Source organism: Antennarius striatus, chromosome 2 (genome assembly GCF_040054535.1).
Source record: "Antennarius striatus isolate MH-2024 chromosome 2, ASM4005453v1, whole genome shotgun sequence".
In the NCBI taxonomy this organism is placed as follows: domain Eukaryota; kingdom Metazoa; phylum Chordata; class Actinopteri; order Lophiiformes; family Antennariidae; genus Antennarius; species Antennarius striatus.
In genome coordinates, this window is record NC_090777.1 from 19,131,875 (window position 1) to 19,153,457 (window position 21,583).

The window sequence follows — 21,583 nt, forward strand, 5'->3', positions numbered from 1 at the left end:
ATCCATCTTGAATGTGTGAACAGCAACAAATTATGGAGGACTTGGCGACGGCATTAATGTCAACAGCTGACTGTCTCGCTCCCTGAGGTCATGTATATCAGGATGGATTGTGAAGAGCAGCTATTTGTGTGATGTCTCCTTTAAAGTCAAGGGAAAGAAGGAGTCTCTATAGTAGTTTTCTGATGGCGCTCATCTGAACCAAGTCAGTGGTGAACTGCTGAATAATTCTAGTGAGGAAAGCATCTTCATATTGGGATCAGGTTTTAGATGCTGGAGTAGAGAGGGGGATTGACCAAGGACTTGCAGCAAGAACAAAAAAAATTACAAATTTAGTTATTATAATTACTACAATAACAACACTTAAGCTCACAATATTAATACAGTTATCTTTAATAATATTATTGATGACATGAGTGGATCAACATCACCACCGCAGGTCAGATTAAATCCATGGGAGCTCAATGTCTACAGAGAAGCAGAACAAACTGAACATGATTGGTTTGTTGCTGAAAGAGTCGAATCCTCAGCATACATGAGTGGATTGGGTTTGGATATACCAGTGCTTGAAGAAGGGCTGGCATTGGTTTTGGTATTTGTGAAAAAAAACAATAAGAATATGACCCAGACAACTGATGATTTGACTGAAAGAATCTATCTTGTCGTTGGAATCTCGGATGCAATAATAAATCAGTTATACTTACTACATATGTACAAGGTAGAAGAATAGGGACATGTTCATGATAGTGGTGTCAGCAGGAACACAACGAGCCCTCATCTCATGCATAAATGCTTCTGAAGTCTAAAATTACACTTTCCAAAGGGAATGACCTCCTTCTCAGAATGATTTGGGAATAACTCTGCCTTAATAAATTTTCACAGTGGAAAAACTCTGATTAATATTGCCTGTGGTGAGACTTTAATGCTGGTATTTCAAACTGAAAAAATGGAAGAAACTTTGTGTCATCATTTAATAAAAGGACCAGTTCAACCTCAGACATGCAAAGAGAGCAAGAAATGAATATTGCTCATGTTTTCTAACAAGTAAACAACAAACTAAACCAACCTGTACTACATTATAGTTACATTTCCTCAGTTTTACATGAGTGAATATTTGGCATATTCAAACTCATTAAAAATCAAACAAGGAAATTTAACTCTCAGACAAACTGATTTGCAGTGATATGTCTTGTATAGAAAAATATTTTTCAAAATTATGTTGTCTAGTTAATTATTAAAATAACTATATAGACAGTTGTGCTGCTATTGAGCCCATTAGACTCTAGATAACTAATCCCAGACCCAAAAAGCTATATTATATAAATCAAAACTCCTCACACAAAACGCTCCATATATAACTTATGGCATTATTACATTCAAATGTGGGAATACTGTATAATTATATTCAAAATTAAAATAATCTACTCTAAATAACAAGAGCAAATATTCAATGAAAGCAATGTGATCCAAACCTAAGCTAAAGGAAGATTCAGCAAAGTGAACAATTCACATATCAGACAAAAAACCATGAAATGCAGTGATGAATTTGTTCCAATCCTTACATACATAGGACAGACAAACGATCAGTTTGACATTTGGAGGGGCTTCACCCACCCATCCCTCAGTGATATAGTATTAAATATATAACAGGAAATTACAGAAGTCATTTCACAAGCTGCATCAGATCTCTCCCTCCCAGCATGATCTGCATCATGAAATCCATCAAGAAAATAGTAAGAATAGTATCAAATCCCCAAATTGTGAAATTTAGGTGCAGCATGTAGCATGGCCGTCAGCTCATGTGTCAGTAACACATTCTTGACACGTTACGCTCCAGAAGTCCTGATTCTCCTGCACAAAGATAAAAGTCATTGAAACACGAACTAAACGAAGAGGAGGAAATTTACTTTATTAATACCATTTGTGGGTTCCTTCAGGGAAATAGGAAATTTTACAAAAAAAGAGTTATTTTTCTCATCTTGAACATGTGACTATTGAGCACCAGTGCATTCGTGAATTTAACCATCATGAATACAAACCAGCGTCCTTTACTTGAATACTTCTAAGCATTAGTATTATGTGACAACTTCATAACTCAGTTATTTACATCAACTACATTCAAATTCTCAACGATTTCCTCAATAATTTTAAAAGCATGGACACAGCTGTTCAAACATTTGCCTGATGTGAACTGCCAGGTTTGGAGCACTTGTGATCATGTCACACAGAATGCAGGTAACACTGGCATTGATCAGTTACCACATGGCAGAAATCATAGGACATGTCATAAGTGTGGGATCATTTTTATCTGTTGGTTTTAGAATAGGTAAAGTTAACGTAATGACCTGAAGCCTTAGTAGAGCCCGATCTCTATCAGGTTGGTTTTGATGATGACATCTGTGACGGCGTCAAACACAAACTGCACATTCTTGGTGTCTGTAGCACAAGTGAAGTGGGAGTAGATTTCCTTGGTGTCCTTGCGTTTATTCAAGTCTTCAAACTGGCACTGGATATAAGCTGCAGCCTCGTCGTATGAGTTACCACCTACAGTGGGAACAATTATAAAAAGAATTACAATTAGATGAAATAATTATGAGTGATCTGTGGATAAATTGCACTAATCTAATTTTAATCACGTTAAACTCAAAAAATCTGCAAGCAATTTGTATTATTTTTGGTTACTTGTTTTTTCGAGCTTGTCTATTTAAAAAAAAACCAGGACGTGGAAAAGATGGCCGATAAAACATTTTTCTCCTACTTGTTGATGATATTCTTAAGGTCTGTTTTTCCACAGTTGCCTGTTCAATATAGGTTGAAACACCCGAGGTAATGTGACTGAAAGAAAGTCAAGCATAATGGGCAAATAGTTGCTAGAGAAAACTGTTCAATCATGGACCAGTGCCATGGACATGAGACATCTATTCTATATTATAATAGGGAGGAAACAAAGAACAAGCAAAGCCTTCGATCGGTAAAAATGTCACTAATTCAAGCATGGACACAATGACATGGTTTAAGTTCAAATCTTATTTTACATCCACAACGAACTCAAAACATGTGTTTGCAGCAGAAACAAAAGACTACTATATCTTTTGGGGTTTATTTAAAATGAATCAACACTTCCAGGAAGTCCATGTTTATGTGCAGAAGATTGGATAAACAAGGGGAATGGCATAATCTAACAATATCCCACTAAATGAAGAATACCCTGCTACTGCACAGATTCGTCCTACCAGAGTATTCAGGGTAGCAGATGGTGAGTGGGCTCCTCCCGATCTTCTCTTCAAATAAGTCCTTCTTATTGAGGAAGAGGATGATGGACGTAAGTGTGAACCACTTGTTGTTGCAGATGGAGTCGAACAGCTTCATGCTCTCATGCATTCGGTTCTGATGAAAGAACAAGAGTAAATTTCTCAACAGACAAATGACAGTTTGACATGTCACAACAGGAGACACACAGCAGTTAACCAGAAGACACCCAAAGGGCGCATACCTCAAGCAAGCAAATTTAAGAATCCTACTATGGCATCATCATACAACCCCCACCCCCACAATTGGGGAGTTTCAGCTTGGTTCCACTATCCACAAAATTTAATTGAAGTCTTTAAAAATTTTTAACATGACATTTTTGTCGACTACTTGCTTAGAAAACAGTCCATTCCCATTCATCCTTCAGCATATACCATCTCCTCATCTTCAGCCAAGACAAGATCGTAGTCACTGAGCGCCACACAGAAAATGATACTTGTGACTCCCTCAAAACAATGGATCCACTTCTTCCTCTCTGAACGCTGACCTCCAACATCAAACATTCTGAAAGAACACACATTAACAGAATAAACAAGTGTTGAGAGAATGGACTTGTCCCAAATCAAATGCTTTTGAATTGTAGTGTTATATAAGGATAATGAAATGACACAATACACACACACACACACACACACACACACACACACACACACACACATGGGAGACTATTACAGTGATTGAATTACCAATATTCATAAGTACAAACTGAAAAAATACACTCTGTAAAGTAAATGGGCTGAAGAAATGTAATTCCATTTAGTTTACTGATACAAAAGTGGGTCAGAGGTGGAGCACTTATCAACAAAATTTGTGTTATAAAATAGGATTGCAAAATCCCACCTTAGAGCGACATGAGGTATTGGCATGAGATACGAAAAATAAGAAGCAAATGGTTCAGTCACAAATACTATAAAGCTATTCAGAGGGTTCAGAGGAACATTATTGTGTCATAAACATATAATACAGCCCACATCCATAACATGTCTGCACATATCTTAGGTCCCTTTACTTGTGTTTTAATTGGTTTTATTGTAATTATTATGAGGTAAAAGGAGAACTTTGATTTGATAAATTCCAACTATATACTGTATTCTTTACTGACTTAAAGTAGAGATCTTTGAAGGTGAAATGAGTTTCCACAATCCCAGTGGTCTTCACACGTGTTCGCAGCACATCCTGCTGAGTTGGGACATAGTTGGGCTGACAGATCCTCTCTATATCATTTAGGTAGCTGTGAAACAGAAAACATAAGTGGATGAAATTAACACCAAAGCCGATACACACTTGCCGCACCACACTGAGATCCCCATCGTATTTCATGAAACAGATCCACCAAAGCCTGTCCTTTGCTATTTGTAATAATTTTGGTAAAACTAAAATATGTTAATTAAAAAAAAACTCCAACAAGATAAAGTCAAGGAATTATATATTTTTCAGACACTCGTCTGGTAGAGCAGAGGACTTGCTCTGCAAACAGCTGACGACTCCCCAGATTGATACTAAATATGGGCTCATATTTGGTGCATGGTAAACACTGGCAAGTGAGAGTAAAAACAGACAAACTCTGCTGGTTCCTTTGTCTTTCAGTGTGGATGAAGTTTGCTAAGAGTCACCACAGTATGCTGTTTTCAAAACACAGACTTGTCCTTCACACCTTGCTACTTTCTTTCAGGGAGAGCTTAATATAAATGCTACAGAAACAGGAAACCTTCAGCTTTTTCAATGTTCGATTGGTAACACAAAACTCGGCTATATTTAGTTCAAACTGGTTGTTTGCATTTTTTCCAGAGAGTTAGAATAAGTGCTTGACTATCAAAATAAAGCGAAAGTACATTGTGGAATGAAGCGATAAACAGTTGTTGGTTGACAGGAACATTTTCAGTTGCTAGTTTCACCTTCATATTTCTTCTTATTCAGGAATGCATTCAACTGCACAACAAGCTGACACAAGACCATGAACAACAAGACACATCATGCCTCTTTCTGCTCCAAAGTGTACGCTGCAGGATTAAAAGGACTCATAGTCAAAACGCTTGTACTGAAGACGGCAAGATTACAAGAAAGTCTTCTTAGGAGTATGGATAATATCTGGATGATGTAATTTCAAACTTTTTAATAAACTAGCTTAGCAGTTTCACTTCACTTTTGTTTGGTTCGACATATATGGTCACAGAAAAACAAACAACCCAAAAAAAAAACCCCCATTAAAAACATATTAATTGGCCAAAACTCTTGTTAGAGTCTAAGCATGACCTGTTTTGGTCATTCGTACTTATAAACTGATGAAACCTTCATTCTGAGATAATCAGTAATCAGTGTCCCAGCTGACATTGGGCAGGAGGTGGGATACACCCTGGATAAGTTGTCAGTTTATTGTAAAACCACACAGTAGCATCGAGCTGCATTCAGGGAAATTATATTTCATGGCGTTGAACTTATTATATACACACAAAAAAAATTGACTGGAGTTAATGGATTTGTTAAATTCTTTTTCTGATAGTTTTTTCGAAATCTCCAAGTTTTGTCTGCTGTAATAATCTTTTAGTTGGTACTCAGGGTATGGTATATAGTGGGTCCTCACTATGAAGCTGAGTCGTTGAGCTGATACTCCCGTGATCGTTCAAAACATATCTGAACTCCAGTGTCATTCCACAGCCTCTTGATGACGGCGGTCAGCTCTGGTGACATGACGCCTTCCTCTGCTGAGCTGGCCAGGGCGAACAGTTGACGGGCATCATCCTGGTAGGATAGACAGAGGGTGAAGTTAGCCACAGTGAACTGGAACTGAAAGCATGAATGAATGAATGAATGAATGAATGAAGGAATGAATGAATATGAACAGTGCTCTGGGAGACCCTTCTATGAAAATTGATGGTGGAGTTCTCTGCATGCATGACCCCTGTCATGTGAGAGGGTACATGAGGCTTGAGGGGAGAAGATCAATTAAATTTCCCTCAGAGAAAAGAAACCTCCTGCTGCATTTGTATGGGTCTTTTGTGTGTTCATCATGTCTGGATTTAGAATAGAATGAGACATTTGTTCTAACACTGTTTGGTGTCGACTTCAGAACACACACCACCAGTAGGGTTTGGTTGCTACAGGTGATTCTGTGCTTCAAATTATCACCACAACTCTTTTTGTTTACTAAGTGCTCTATTTAAATCGAATTAATTCTTTCACTTTGGTTAAATAGGGCAGATATTTATAGTTTAGTTCCAGGACCAATAACTCATAAGCAAAACATTGTGGAAATAAGAACGACTTCGGACTGCAGTAATACAGACGAGATACAATCCCATTCCCATTTAACAAAACATCCTAGCTGGTCAAATAATGTTAACTGGATGCCAGACGAGAGTAAAGGAACCATCTAGAAAAACATTACAAACAAAGAAATTTTTATTTTTTTTATTTATTACTAGCCTGAGTCGTTCAATTATTTAAAAGCAAATGTAACCATGAGGAGGGGGTCCCATACGGGTTGTCATCCAATCTAGCATTGACTTCTCTCCTTTAAGTTTTGGCTAATCTTATCAGTTTGTCATCCAAGTAAAAATCAATACAATTTCCAACAATTACATAGAAAACATTTCTGTAGCTCAGTTTACAGTGCCGATGCTGATTTTTTTATTCAAATTCTTGATTTAATTAAATGATGTATTTGATGTATTTGAACTGGACAGGAACTACAATGGACCAGATTGTTTTGCATGTGCGGACTAAGTGATCATACATTACTTGATTTCTTGCTTATTGGCTAATTTGGCTACTCTCTTTGAAAATGTGTTTGATACACAGAAAAATGACAATACTCAACATCTTAGAATCATATAGTCACATCCCTTAAACCAACACAGGATTGAGCAATGGAAGACATTTGAATGGGGATATGATTGTATGTTAGAATGTGTGTCTCACCTCTCGTGCGCTTTCCTTAAAATCGATCTTTAAGCGGCTCATTGCTTTGATGATGGCCATGATGGACTGGATGGTGTTGCTGTACACCACCACTTTGTACTGCTGGCACTCCTCCTCTGAGTAGCCGTCTTCATGAATGATTCTGTAGCAAAAACAAGAACCCAGTGGTCCAACTAGAGTCCAATCTGACAGTCTGAACAATACATTTAGTCAATGTGGGACAAATTACAGATTTAAAGTTCAAGCAGCACTGTCATTACTGCTGGAATTTGAGTTTCAGTGAGCATGCAGCATGCCTAATGTGGGAACTAGGGGAGTCTATTCAGACCCTGCCAGGCTTGGATTGGCCTTTGAAGCCATTGTTCAACACATTATGAAAAAGGCTGTTTCCTCCTTTGCTTCCAGTTTTCTCACAAAGATGAACCCTATCTGTAATAACAGTTCTTCTCACATTATTAACCTCTGACATGAAGCTGAGAGTGGTAGCACTGAATTCATATATAGGAGTTTGAGGGAAAGACCAGCTCAATTTCAGCTGTATTTATTATGCTGGTTTGTTCGGTTTAAATGACAGAGTTGTAGAGATATTGGTTGTAGCAGTCTCTGATACCTGATCTAGAATGTAAAGGAACTAGAGTAGATGGTCCTTTACATCAACCACTAAAATATGTATTTTAAAAACATAACTTAAAATTCTACTTCCAGACATTGTGACATTGATTTAGCAAATACAGTATAATCCAAAGTGGCTGTTATGAGAGATTTATTTTTCATATCACTCCATATGAGCTCTATTTTTCCCTCTTTTTATCTACTAGATAATATCATCACATCCTTTATGTCTCCATTTTTTTGTCAATGTCAAAACTTTTCACTTTCACTAGCAGCTTGTAAAGGTTACATAGAAGTATGTGGGTGTTAACGGATTGGACAAATATATTTTCATAGACAAAGAGCGTATAAACAGGCCTTAATCCAGCTAATCCTGCTAACATTACAAATCAGCTAAGGACAACAACAGTATTTTAATGTTTCATAGTTACATTTTTCATAGTTACATTCTGTCCTGGGTCTTGAAGTCTTTGTAAAAATACTGTTGTACTTTTACAATTACCAAGGTAAAGGACCGCCCATTTCTAGTCGGTATTTTCGATTTTGGTGAGAAATGTGCTTTTAATGTGTCATGAGTGTCAGTGTTGTAAGGACTTACTTCATCTGCTTTACTATTGTGCTTTTCCCAGATTCCCCAGCACCTGAAAAAAGATTAAAGGTTAGAAGAAAATCTCTCTGTTTCAGACCTTTCTCTCTACGGATCAAAACATCTTTTCATGCAAACTATACATGATCTCATTTAAACGTCTTGTTCTGTCAGAGTACCATTCTGTATCTTATGTTTGCATTTAAACATCTCAGAACATTCAGAGGTTGAATCTGAAACAACTGTATTTCTGTTTGGGGTTTGAAATGATTCCCCGTATCACACCAAAAAACCCTGATTGCATCTTCATTGACTTTAACAACCCATAGTAGTTTTTTTTACTCAACTTCTAAGGTGTGATCCTAATTACTGTCATTACATTAGCGACCTCAGAAAAGTTTAAAAGTCCCTCTAGTCAGTCTGAAGTAAAGAAACCTCTTGGTTGAAGATGAAAAATCTTCAAACCCTAAACAGAAGTCCAGTTGCTTCAGATTCCGCTTTCAGGGACCAACACAATCTGGTGAATGAGAATTTCCACCAAAATCCAAGACGAAGTAAACCTGTGATTCATTGTAATGACATTCATACTGGGCCTATACCATTGTGCAATGCTTCATTTTGTGCGGGTGAATTTTGTGATGCTCTCATAAGCCACCAAAGACATGAGCTGAAGAACTTTAAAACAGAGTCCATCGTGGGAGAACGTGAGTAGTTCGGTAAGCTGGGGCATCTCCCAAGGAATAAGCATAGCCTGAGTCATATCAAAACCTCACTAAGCCTCCTTTACAATACACTACATATATAGTTAATATAAAGTAATGTATAGTAAATATACAGTAATGACAGATAGGACAGGATTCTATATGAGGAACACAGTGTTTCAACAAAAATCAGCCAAACAGGAAGCAGTTGTCACTCTTCTGACCGGGCCAGTGTTTTTCCACTGAAGAGACAATCCCAGCATGCTGCTCTGGCGTACGTGAGCAGACACCAATATATTCAGCTCCTCAGCACAGGATGGTTCACTGTAGTTATCTAACCCTTTAACTCATTTTGCTGAGACTTCCACTTACTTTAATTACGTTTTACTGGTGTAGAATATTTTCTCAGTTATTATTTAGCTAGTGGTATTTAGCTGGAATATGATACGGATGTATTATTGTAATAATTTTTTTTTTAATTTATGAGAGCCATCTGCACGACTCCTCAAAAATAACAACATTTATGACCTGAGTGACTTCAGCTAATGTCACATGACCTTTCACCTGATGCGTTTTTGTGTCAAAAAAGTCAAACTTTCTTAATTTGTCATTACACACAGTGATGGTACAATGAAATTGTACCAAAATTGTACTGAGTCGTCACTCAGGTGAAGAACTGTGAATTTATTCAACTAGGGGGGTAAACTTCAGTGCATTATATTAGCATTCTCTAGTTCTTAAGTTAGAATGCAGTTATACTGACTTGCCATCTTGGCTTTGAACTTTACGGGAGGAATGTCAGTAGTTTTACTAAACTATTTTGTAAAAATATTTTTATAAAATTATTTTAAAAAACATTGAAGCCCCACCACAGCTGGCTTCTGGAACAACTGTGGAGTCCCATAGATTTGTTGTGTCACTAACAGATACATGGACATAAAACAAAGTACTCGCTGGGATTTAAATCCAGGTTCCTGAGGGGGCGAACCAGTGCATTACCTCTGTGCCACCCTGCCAGTGTTTCATAAGTTGAGTTTAAAAACACGACACGTGCACACATGAAACATTAGACGTCAAACTCATATAAAATGTTGAACATCAAACTCATACAGCCAGTGAAACAGTGAAAAATTATTTACATATGAAGTGAGCTTGTCCTTGCAACAGGGGCTTCTTCTGCTTAACGCATCCGTAAAACTTTATTAGCTAATGCAGAATGTTGTTACAAATTAATAGCAGTGTGTGTGTGTGTGTGTGTGTGAGTGTGTGTGTGTGTTCTGTTTTAATATTATTTGTTATTATTGCTTCCCTAAAAGGAGGACATACTGTACATGATTGCACCACCACACAACCAGATAAAGTTATACCATATTTTAAATGGAACAGCCAAGAGGAGATAATTACACAAATACTTTGGGAAAGCTGTCACTAGCAGACTCATGCCTGTTCGAACAGACAGAACAAATCACGGTGAATGCTTTTGTCGGCTTTGTCAGTCACAAATTCTCTCATTTATTGCTTTCTTTGGCCAGCTCACAAACCAAGCGTACACATGCATTTATAAAGCTGCCCAAAACCATAAAGGACTGTGACTCCAAACCCAACCTCATTTAACAAGAGCCTAAAATGCAGATTTATTTCACGAATCAGCATTGGAATGGTGTATATGCTTTCCAGCTCTGTGGTTCTGTACAAAGAACAGCAGCTGAATTCCTCTTTGTTTCCCCCCTGTTACTCTCCTTTCTGAGACAGGGAGTGTGAGACACTCTCTGGAAAAATAACAGAAGTGGAACTCAATGTTTACATTCAATGGGAATCTAGCGCTGTGTTGAATAGTACACCGACAGAGCATGAGCCTGAAAGTGTTCCTCACAGAGCAGTTAGGTGCTGCTATGAAGCTCTGCAGAACTGACCCAACATCCACACCATGGCTTCGTGTAAAATCCTTTCAGATTACATCCAGGGCACAACTGCCTAAACAGTTTGTCTTTAGTATAGCAAACCAAAGGAAACAGTCCGTAATCCATCAATAATACACTGGAAATGCCATCTCACATCTGAGAACGAAGAGCTTTGAAATGGCAGGAAGTTTTACTGTCCTGGTTTCGTTCTTGACAGGTAGTCTAAATGAGCGTATGAGAAAAATCACTGCAAATACACAACCCACTTATGGCAAAGTTGTCCTTAGAGAGTGAGAGAAAAGACCACTGTGAGAGAAATGAGACCTACAAAGAAAAGAACAGAAAAAATAATAAAGAACAAATAAAGTGGCCGCATAGCTTTGCAAGCATATGTTACGATACCGCAGCTCCTATTATGGTGAAATCACGAGTCTCCATGAAATCTTTTCAGTGAGACTTCTTTGAATCTCGTGGTGTTACTTTATCAAATGTCTGATCAAAAAGAATTTATGCAACTTACTGACTTTCTGATCTAAAAGCATGTATTATCAGAGGCCTACCAAACACTTTGTACTTCTCTCTAGATGACAGCTCTAGATGACCATAAGAGTTTAATTAATTTGTCCATTTAATCTATCATGACAGGTTCTTTTGATAGCACAACCTCATGGTATTAACACTTTGACTTGAAAGGAAGTTAATCATGTTAGGCAGAGATTTCTCATGATTAACAGCTCTGTGTGCATAATATGCTATGAACACATTGTGAATTTCCTTCGGGATTATTAAAGTATCTATCTATCTATCTGTCCGTCCATCCATCCATCCATCTGCTGCAGTGTCCTCAGGATGTCCAGCTAGAGATAATTTCATTTAAATGAAATAATGGCTCTGAATTACCCACTTAATCCACTACTTGATACTCACATTTACGCTGTCATAATATTTACTCAGGTTAAATAAGAGCGTGCTTTAAACCAAATTAAACTGCTAAAGTGAGGACATACGGAGAGATTAAGGCCCCGTCCACACGATGCCGGAACTTTTCGAAAACGCAACTTTTTTGTTGCGTTTACACCTTCGGTCCACATGACAACGCAGATATCCGGAACGCAACTTTTTAAAAACGCTGGCCTAGGTGGATTTTTTTTAAAAACGCTGGGTCTGCGTTGTGGTGTGGACGGTGTATCCGCAACTTTTAAAAAACGCTGACGTCTTGCCTGCGACAAACACCTCTGTGACGTCAATAAGATTCCTATTGGATAAAATTTGACTCAATACTGCCACCACATGGTTTGGCATGCTTATAGCCGTCTTCGAAAATGCACTGGTGCGTTTACGTGTGGACGGAGATTTTTTTGAAAACGCTGTCGTGTGGACGCGAATCGTTTTCGATGCGTTTTCAAAAAGTTGTGTTTTCGAAAAAAATCCGTCATCGTGTGGACGGGGCCTGAGGCCATTCACAGCTCTCTTAAAGCTACATTTCAGTTGCATGAAGTGTCTCTTTTTTGACATTTACATTCCTTTGACCTGAAATACAAAACATTTCATGTGAAACCAAACAGCAGTCAGTGCACAAACCTCTGCAAAGATGTGTGTTGGAATTGGTTTGAAGCATCGACCGACTGGTGGTTAAGAACTGTTTTATTAAATTTTAGCCTCCAAGAGAGCAGCTTTAGTTATAACAGCTGATACTTATTTCGATTGTGTTTTGGTTTTCAATGCCCACAGATTTACTGTTTTTTCCACTCTCACTGTTGTCATCGGTGTCTAAATTCAGCTGCAACAGGCATGAGGTTTCCCTGCGTCGCACATGAATGCACGATGGTACACCATCAGTGTGGCTGTCAGCCTCCCTTCATGGGGCTCTTCTGCATTTTTACACTCCTATCCAACTGTCCTCCTGTTTCAACTGATTGATAAATCTCCTGTATTTAAAAACATGTCTAAAAAGACAGCAATAACTGCTGGGTCTACCTGATTTCATCTACCCTCTAATGGCAACACGTCCCTTTACCAGCAACCTGACGACGATACAAAAGGGCGAAGAAGAAACTCAAGAATGGTATCCATGGATATGCCTTCCATAGGTATATTTACACCTCAATATATGCATTGTTTGCATCTGCCTTTACCTCACACAGCACTTCACTTCAAGCTGGTATCTTATTTTGACAACCAAGCTGTAGCCATTTATTTTATATTATATAATGGAACAAGCGGTGTGGGTGACGGGTCAGCCCAGGAACATTTTCCCCATTTTCAAATGTACGAGACATAAATGGTCAGAAAATGACTGACCCACATCCCCACGTATAATTATGTTCCAAATGTTTAATTAGCCACTTTTCAGCCATCAGCCAGCTATTTAAACACACACACACACACACACACACACACACACACACACAAACACACACACACACAGCGTAAATAAACAGAGGCTGCATAGATAAGGGTATTTGTTGAAATGTGAGAATGATCACTGCAGCAAGTGCAACATGACGTTAGTAACAAGTAAATTATTACCATACTGATGGCAACTGGTGATTTTAAAAATAAGGTTTATTATTATTATCATTATCATTATTATTATTTGTACAGTAGTCTTTTGCAGCTACTGTAGTACTGTAATGACATAAAAAATCTAATAAATGTTCACCTAACCATACAGGGTTTCTGTGAAAAATAACTTCTTCTGATAAGGAGCCGGGAATAAATCCTTTCAATATAGAAATAGAACACAGGATTGCATCCTGGGGGTCAGGAAACCACAAAGGGTCTCAAGATAAATCTAACAGGTCATCACATCGTTTTTACAAAAGAACCCCAAATAAACATTACAGTAAAATGTTTGCTTTTCTTTTTTTCTCACTTGTGATCTAGTGAATACTTTCACATCACCAACCATCAAAAAGGTTAATCAAATGAACTGATGAGGAACAAATGCTGCTGATGAACCAAAACCAAGAGGAGACAAAAGTAGACATCACTTCAAAACACTTGGAATCCTTAATATGCAGAAGGGGTATTCAACTAAAATGGGAGGTCAAGTAAATCAACCTTTCCCCTGCTGAGGACTGAGTGTGAGGCGAACACTGTAACCCTTAACCACAGTACCAAGAAAAAGAAGAAGATGAAGACTGTAAAACTTATGAAATTAAAAAAAGAGGAACCTCAAAACGTCATTACAGTGAAATAGTGGACATTCCATTAATTCCACTGCATGAAAAGAAGAAGTAAAAACAAGTTTTATACTCTGCTTTCACCATACATGCATCCTGTACTCAGGAAGAACCAAATTTGCTAAAAATTTTCATGAATGTTAACAATATGCATGATTACATGCCTATCTTCTCCCCATTTTCCAGATGAAAACCTTGACATAGGCTAAATTTGGCCCACACTGGCCACCATTTTAGTATTCCCTGGTATGGCAGATAGTCCAAACACAAGACAAGAAAATGGGATCACATTTAGGCTCAGAGGGAATTTCCTGTTAGTGGGAACAGAGCATGAAAATGTTGAGCGCTTTTGGTCTGGGGGCATTTAATTCCCCCAGCTCATCTCTGCAGCCCCACACCCACAGAGTTGGTGCCACTGTGAGACTTCAAGTTATGCCAGCAGGAGAGGAGCAGCTCAGCAAGTGCTCTATATGGCCATGACAGGGTGTAGAAATATAAACATTAAGTGTAGTGGTAATGACACTAAACTTTACCATGGCAATTTCTTTGTCTATCTGATGGTTAAAGAGTTATATTCAAGGCAAATGAATATTTGCTTGTTTTTCTAGGACTTGCCTGGGTTTTACCTAAACTCTCACCTAATGTCGAGCCTCCCAGTGATGCCGTACAGCATCAACAGTTACAGAAATGAACTATAAGCATTTAAATAGCATGAAAATACACTTTCACATACTGGAGAGCTCAGAAGATGAAGTAAAAATCGTTGAATACGTGGGACATTCATTGAAAATAGTTGCTGTGATTCAAGCAAAGCTTTCAAACATGATCTCATTCCAGCTTTTAACTCTGATGATATTATTCAGTTCAATGAGTTCTGTCATAGTTTTAAAACTATGGAGGGCATTCAAACATCTAATCGAGGAGGTAATCATATGTTGGAGATGTAATCATCAACTGTTCATCAGTACAGTGATTCCTTTCTATTTTAGATGTTACTGTAGGGCACATCTGACTTTATATTTTTATCCCCTCTGCATATTATATGAGCACCATCACACAGTTCAACATTTTTGCCTGCAACATAACTCAGAAACTAATTTACCACATACTGCTTATTTTCAGCATTTCCTTGGCAACAACTCAAACATATTCTTATGGAGAGGGAGGTTCATTTTCAAGTAAAAATGAAATAGTCGCAGGTGCATCTTTTGATTTTTTTTTTTACATATTTCTTTCTATTTCTATGACAACAGTTTGATGACGGACCTGACCTCAAAAGCGGGTTCTGTTTATTTCCACAGTATATCTGAACAAATTGATCAGCTTTTGTAGATCGCTCTGAGACCGCAGTAGGTCATGAACTTCTTCTTCTTCTCCTTTCGACTTTTCCCTTCAGGGGTCGCCACAGCGAATCAGTTGCTTCCATCTAACCCTGTCTTCTGCATCCTCTTTTCTCACACCAACTACGTTCATGTCCTCTTTCACTACATCCATTAACCTCCTCTTTGGTCTTCCTCTAGGCCTCCTGCCTGGCAGTTCAAAACTCAGCATCCTTCTACCAATATATTCACTATCTCTCCTCTGGACATGTCCAAACCATCTCAGTCTGGCCTCTCTGACTTTATCTCCAGAACCTCTAACATGTGCTGTCCCTCTGATGTACTCATTCCTGATCCTATCCTTCCTGGTCACTCCCAGAGAGAACCTCAGCATCTTCATCTCTGCTACCTCCAGCTCTGTCTCCTGTCTTTTCCTCAGTGACACTGTCTCTAGACCAAACAACATCGCTGGTCTCACCACAGTTTTGTACACCTTTCCTTTCATTTTAGCTGAAACTCTTCTATCACACATCACACCTGACACTTTTCTCCACCCGTTCCATCCTGCCTGGACACGCTTCTTCAACTCCTTTCCACACTCTCCATTGCTCTGGACTGTTGACCCTAAGTACTTAAAATCCTCTACCCTCTTGATCTCTTCTCCCTGTAACGTCCCTCTCATTCACACACATGTACTCTGTCTTACTACGGCTAACCTTCATTCCTCTCCTTTCCAGGACAAACCTCCACCTCTCTAGCTTCACCTCCACCTGTTCCCTGCTCTCACTGCAGATCACAATGTCATCTGCAAACATCATAGTCCATGGAGATTCCTGTGCCATTCCATTCTTCATCCTCTACACTTCCTCCTGACTAATCTTTACTACTTCCTGGTCCACAACAGCCACCTCTTCTAGTCTTTGTTCTCTCTCATTTTACTCATTCATCAACTCTTCAAAGTACTCTTTCCATCCTCCCATCACACTACTGGCACCTGTCAACATACTTCCACACCTATCCTTAATCACCCTAACCTGCTGCACGTCCTCCCATCTCTGTCTCCCTGATCACATTAGCTGTAGTTATCCAGTCATCTGGAAGCACCTCCTGACCACCCAGAGCCTGTTTTAACTCCTTCCTAAAAGTCATGCAACACTCTTACTTTTTCAGCTTCCACCATTTCGTCCTCTGCTCTGTCTTTGCCCTCTTCATCTTCCTCACCACCAGAGTCATCCTACACACCACCATCCTATGCTGTTTGGCTACACTCTCGCCTACCATGAGTGTAGCCAAACTAGTAGGCCATGAACACCGTCTGTATTTTATCAGTCTCAAATGTCAACAGCTCACTTAGTGTTAATCTAAATACTATTTGATTTTTCATAATTGGCATAACAGGCATAATTGTAACATTTATTTCTAACGCACTAAAGTAAAAGCATCTATTCATGCAGTTTCTGCACCAACACAAATATGTCAGATTAAAAACACAAACACTTGAGCTACAAAATATGCATTTACTCCAGATTTCTCAGTGCTTGGGTCCTTGAAACTGTTGACCCAGAACAAATTGACCGGGGTCATGTCCCTGCAGCTGTGAAGTTTGTATGTACTTAAACAGGTCTGTATAAGTTACAACGTGTTTGGGGACAAGTGTCAACACATGTCAACAAACAGACACACTCTCTACCTTTAAGCAATGTATAACTGGTACAGAAACACTAAGGCATGGGAGGATGTACACAATCCCCATCACGACCAATATCTGGTTTCCTTCTGGAAATGACACACTATGTGTGTAATACAGTGTGTGTATATATATCCATTTACAGTATATATACACACACACACATAGATAGATAGATAGATAGATAGATAGATAGATAGATAGATAGATAGATAGATAGATAGATAGATAGATAGATAGAGATAGACATTAATGAAACACAGCGATGAAAATGGGAAATTGACAACAGAGACAGACTGATTACTGTTCAAACTTATTCACACATTAAAAACAGCCAGTTCATACCGAGCAGAAGCAGTTTCACTTCTCTGGAGGATTTCTCTCGGTCTTCCCGCAGGTTTTTATCAATCATTTTACTTCTCTCCACAGCGGCTTTGTCCTCGGCGCTGATCGTGCAGCCCATTTTCACTTTCAAATAACTTTTTGACTGTGAGAGTGATTTCAGCAGCTCATGGGTTGAGGTGTCGAGGAGAAGCGGAGAGAAGGGAAGGCGTTGGCGCGACGGGTTCGTCTGTCCAACTCGAGTGGAGCCGCAGAGCGCTCACAGCTCCAGTCCGCCACTCCTGTCCGTCCAGGTGACTCAAGAAAACTCTTGGATTCCAAGCGGGAAAATTCTGATGTTTTCTCCCCAACTAATTTATTCGTAATCTGTAAAAAAAAAAAAAAAAAAAAAAAAAAATTCTTAATACAAACACTTGAATGAAATATGACGTGCAAAATCCAGTGTTTTAAAAAAAAAAAAAAAAAACTAGCAATAAAAATCATGGGATTCTTCCCCGTGAGATAAAACCGATCCTGCCGCGCAGACGCAACTTCTACCAGCTGACCCAGCTACAAACCCCCCCCCAAAAAACGCTGTGAAAAAGGAGTTACGAGCCCCGCAGGAATTGTGGGAAATGTAGGCTAGACGTTTCTAAACTAAGCTACCAGATGTCTGAATTATGTGTCTGTTGGCCAAATTCGAACACAAAGTTTTATGCAATTCTCCTAAGTCTTCGTGAACGAAGGGACTATGATCAGCTGTTATACATGAAAAAGTGACACAGCAGCAAACTGCTGTTTACTATATATTAGTTGTACTTGAATCTGCATTTTACAACCTATAATTCATGATAATTTAAGCAGGTTAATATAACTCTGAAATTTTGTTTAGACCCAACCACACACTGTAAGACATGTATAAACTGCTCATCGGGGTATATCAGTACAGCACTGAGGCTGTAGGCACAGAACCAAACTATTTCATGTACACCATTTACTGCTCTACCTCCTGAGCAAAGCACTGACAAAAAAAAAAAAAACCAATGGAAAATTTACTACAATAAATAAAAAGCTAATATGGTTTTTAAGTGGTTACCTTAGCAGCACAGTTTTGGGCTTCTGTTGTTGGACGTCGGTGTCGTTTTCAGTTTTAAATCCCACACTTTTTCTTCACCTAACCATCATACTGTTTTCTCATGAAATGTTGCCAGAATCCCTTAAATAGAGTTCTTCCGGGGAAAAGTGTTGTGTGTAAACAAATCCACCAAAACTACTGGATAACCCAGTCTAGTTATGAGACAAGGGGACTGAAGGAATTTGAATATGAATGCATTTTATTATTGGATTGAACGCGATAAGTACAGCTGCCTGCTGCAGGTATTCATTTTGTAATAATGTAATAAAATAATGTAACTGGAAACAGCAGATGCACGCAAGCATGAAGACATCCTTCAGTTGGAACAAAGATTGAGTAGTAACTATTAAAATGGTCTCACCTGTATTTTCAACGCTTTCAACGAAAATAACTTTTAAGAAATTTTTCAAGTTCCCCTACTGTGTTTATTTCCAATTAGAATAGAGGAGTGTGACTAGAGGGTTTTGTGGCATCAGAGCGCCCCCCAGTGGACCGACTTGCGGGCTCTTCACCGTTGACATTGCAGGAGAAGTTAATTATTAATGATTTCTAGCCTCTATTGGTGATTACAATATATCTTTAGAACTGTTATAATCATAATACGAATATTCAGCAAATAGAACAAATTAAATGAATTTCCTGATAGGAAATTCACTTTAACCTTAGTGTTCTGGTCAGCCCCCGATCTTCTGCAAATTAACATTTTTGCAATTAATAATATTACTCTGCCACTTTAAAACAGAAAAAATGCTTTCTTATTTTGGTATTTATCACGTATTTCATGCATTGTGTGTGATAAATCATTAATTACTGAAAATGTTGTTTTATTTTTATTTTGACTCTTATTATGATCATCCTTGTGTTTTGTTAGGGTTGTGCTCTGGACAAAACCCTCCTCGGTTCTTTAGCTCGGTTGAGAGGTGTATCTTCAAATATGAGACAAATTGTATTATAAAAAGAGTTTACTGAAGAAGTTCAGCAGTTTACAAGTTGGTGACGATACAGCGCTGGGCTCTCCAACAGACGCAGCAACAAACCTCTGGAGAAGAGCCTCGAACGTTCAGTGGCTCTGATCTTTATAGTGTTTGGATTAGACTGTCCTTGAGTCACCAGCAGCCTGACTCAGCCTCACATGTGTCAGTTATCTATATGCTGTGTTTATGCTTTTGTGTTCAGAAAATTATGTTGATAGACAAGAAAATAGTGTTGTATTATTTGTGTTTGTGTAAGCAGATGCGTTTTGTGGTCGTTTCCATTGTTAAATGGAAATTCCCAACATTCTCCGTTATTATTTTAAATTTTACATTTGTTTGCCTTGCTGTTAATAGCACTTTGTGCATACAAATTATTTGTTATTATTATTTATTATTTGAAACTTTTTGAGCTACCTTTCCTATTTTAAAGGTCATATACTGTGCAAATAAAGTGAATATTATTTGACATTGTTATCAGACGATATTAATCAGCTGTGAACACAATGTGATCTCCTTTGCACATTTGGAACAGCTTTCTATTTTTTGCATAACATTTGGAACCATGGATAATATATTAAATCAAATTGGGCCATCACTTACGTAATAACTTCTCATTCATTCATTTTCTGCCCCTTTATCCGCCGCAGCGGGTTATGGGGTGCTGGAGCCTATCTCAGCTGGCTTAGGGCATGAGGCTGGGACAGTCCGGGCAGGACTCCAGTGCACAAAGACACACAACCATGCACGCACACACTCACTCCTACGGGCCAATAAAGCTGAAGCGAATGCTTTTTGGGAGGAAGCCGGAGAGAACCCACCCAGACACGGGGACAGCATGCAAACTCCGCACAGAGCGGGACTCGAACCCGCACCCGCTGTGTAGTGAGGCAACAGCGCTACCCACTGCGCCACTGCTTGTTCAGAACTTTATTGTAAAAACAGCTAAGAGCCAAATATGGTTACAAGAAACCTTTTTTTCATCAAGGTTTCAGAGGAATTAACTTTACAAGGTTAGTTTACCCCCATTAACCAGAGTTGGGGGAGATTACATAACTAAAATCTTTATAAGATGATATTTGTTGTCAGGGTGCCTTTTATTCAGAAAATACTGAATAAATTCTAAATTGGATGCAGATTCAGATACCTTTTTAACATTAAGAATAATGAAAATAATTGGTCAATTGCTAAAAAATGTATCCATGGACAACTCATAATGTTCCACTAATACACTGTTGAATCATAATCCTGATGTGGATATTGAAAACATAGAGGTTGCAACAGAGTCACTACCCAGTAATTGGGGAGGGTAGAAGATCAGATCAGATAAGATATTCCTTTATTAGTCCACAGTGGGGAAATGTCCAAACAGAAAGATCACAAAATAGTTGTTAATGGACAATAATCAATAGGTGTTGATGGCTAACAAATAAGCATAAGCCATTTATTAGGCTTTGCCTGAGTAATCCCTCCACATATTAATAGTAATATTAATCCTTACACATAGTAATTATAAATAACCTAAAGTGCAGGTTCATCACTTGGATGCCAAGAGCAAGAAAATATCTGAATAAATTAAATAAATGAGTTAATAAAAAGCCTTTGTTCCCCTGGCCTAACTTGTTGAACCTTTATGCAGTGTTATGACAACCTCAAACTTTACTCATATTACCTGATCAACTCCAGAAAAAATCAAAGATTAATGCTAGGGCCAGCTGGTATGTTGGTGACATCTCAGGTGGTTGAACCTTGAAGTACACGGAACATCCACTGAACAACAGCATCCACCGGTCCCAGAGGGACATAATGGCTGTGTCTGTCCTTGAGCACCTTCACATGGTGTATTGTAGCCTGCTGCAAATGTCAGGCTGTTTGAACTGTTTCTCTGTGCTGCAGGAGGTGCTCTCCATGGCTCAACATGAAAGCTATGAGTCACTCTGT

The 21,583-nt window shown here is 38.5% G+C and overlaps 1 protein-coding gene across 3 annotated transcripts; it reads right to left on the reverse strand.

Moving 5' to 3' along the window:
- Positions 1 to 372: 372 nt before the first annotated feature.
- On the reverse strand, positions 373 to 18,780 carry gnai3 (guanine nucleotide binding protein (G protein), alpha inhibiting activity polypeptide 3). 3 transcript variants are annotated; one of them, XM_068327194.1, is made up of 10 exons: positions 18,633 to 18,779; positions 17,561 to 17,923; positions 8,435 to 8,477; positions 7,225 to 7,366; positions 5,888 to 6,045; positions 4,409 to 4,537; positions 3,681 to 3,810; positions 3,231 to 3,384; positions 2,343 to 2,541; positions 373 to 1,848 (listed from the first exon to the last, which is right to left on the reverse strand). In XM_068327194.1, the coding sequence occupies exons 2-9, from the start codon at positions 17,676 to 17,678 to the stop codon at positions 2,351 to 2,353; spliced, it is 1,065 nt and encodes a 354-aa protein (XP_068183295.1). In that variant the 5' UTR covers positions 17,679 to 17,923; positions 18,633 to 18,779; the 3' UTR covers positions 373 to 1,848; positions 2,343 to 2,350. The 3 variants fall into 3 exon arrangements, with proteins under 3 accessions (XP_068183295.1, XP_068183303.1, XP_068183311.1); XM_068327202.1 differs by lacking the exon at positions 18,633 to 18,779 and having other exon boundaries at positions 17,561 to 18,139; XM_068327210.1 differs by lacking the exons at positions 373 to 1,848; positions 2,343 to 2,541 and adding an exon at positions 2,582 to 2,832 and having other exon boundaries at positions 18,633 to 18,780.
- Between the last annotated feature and the right edge of the window lie 2,803 nt (positions 18,781 to 21,583).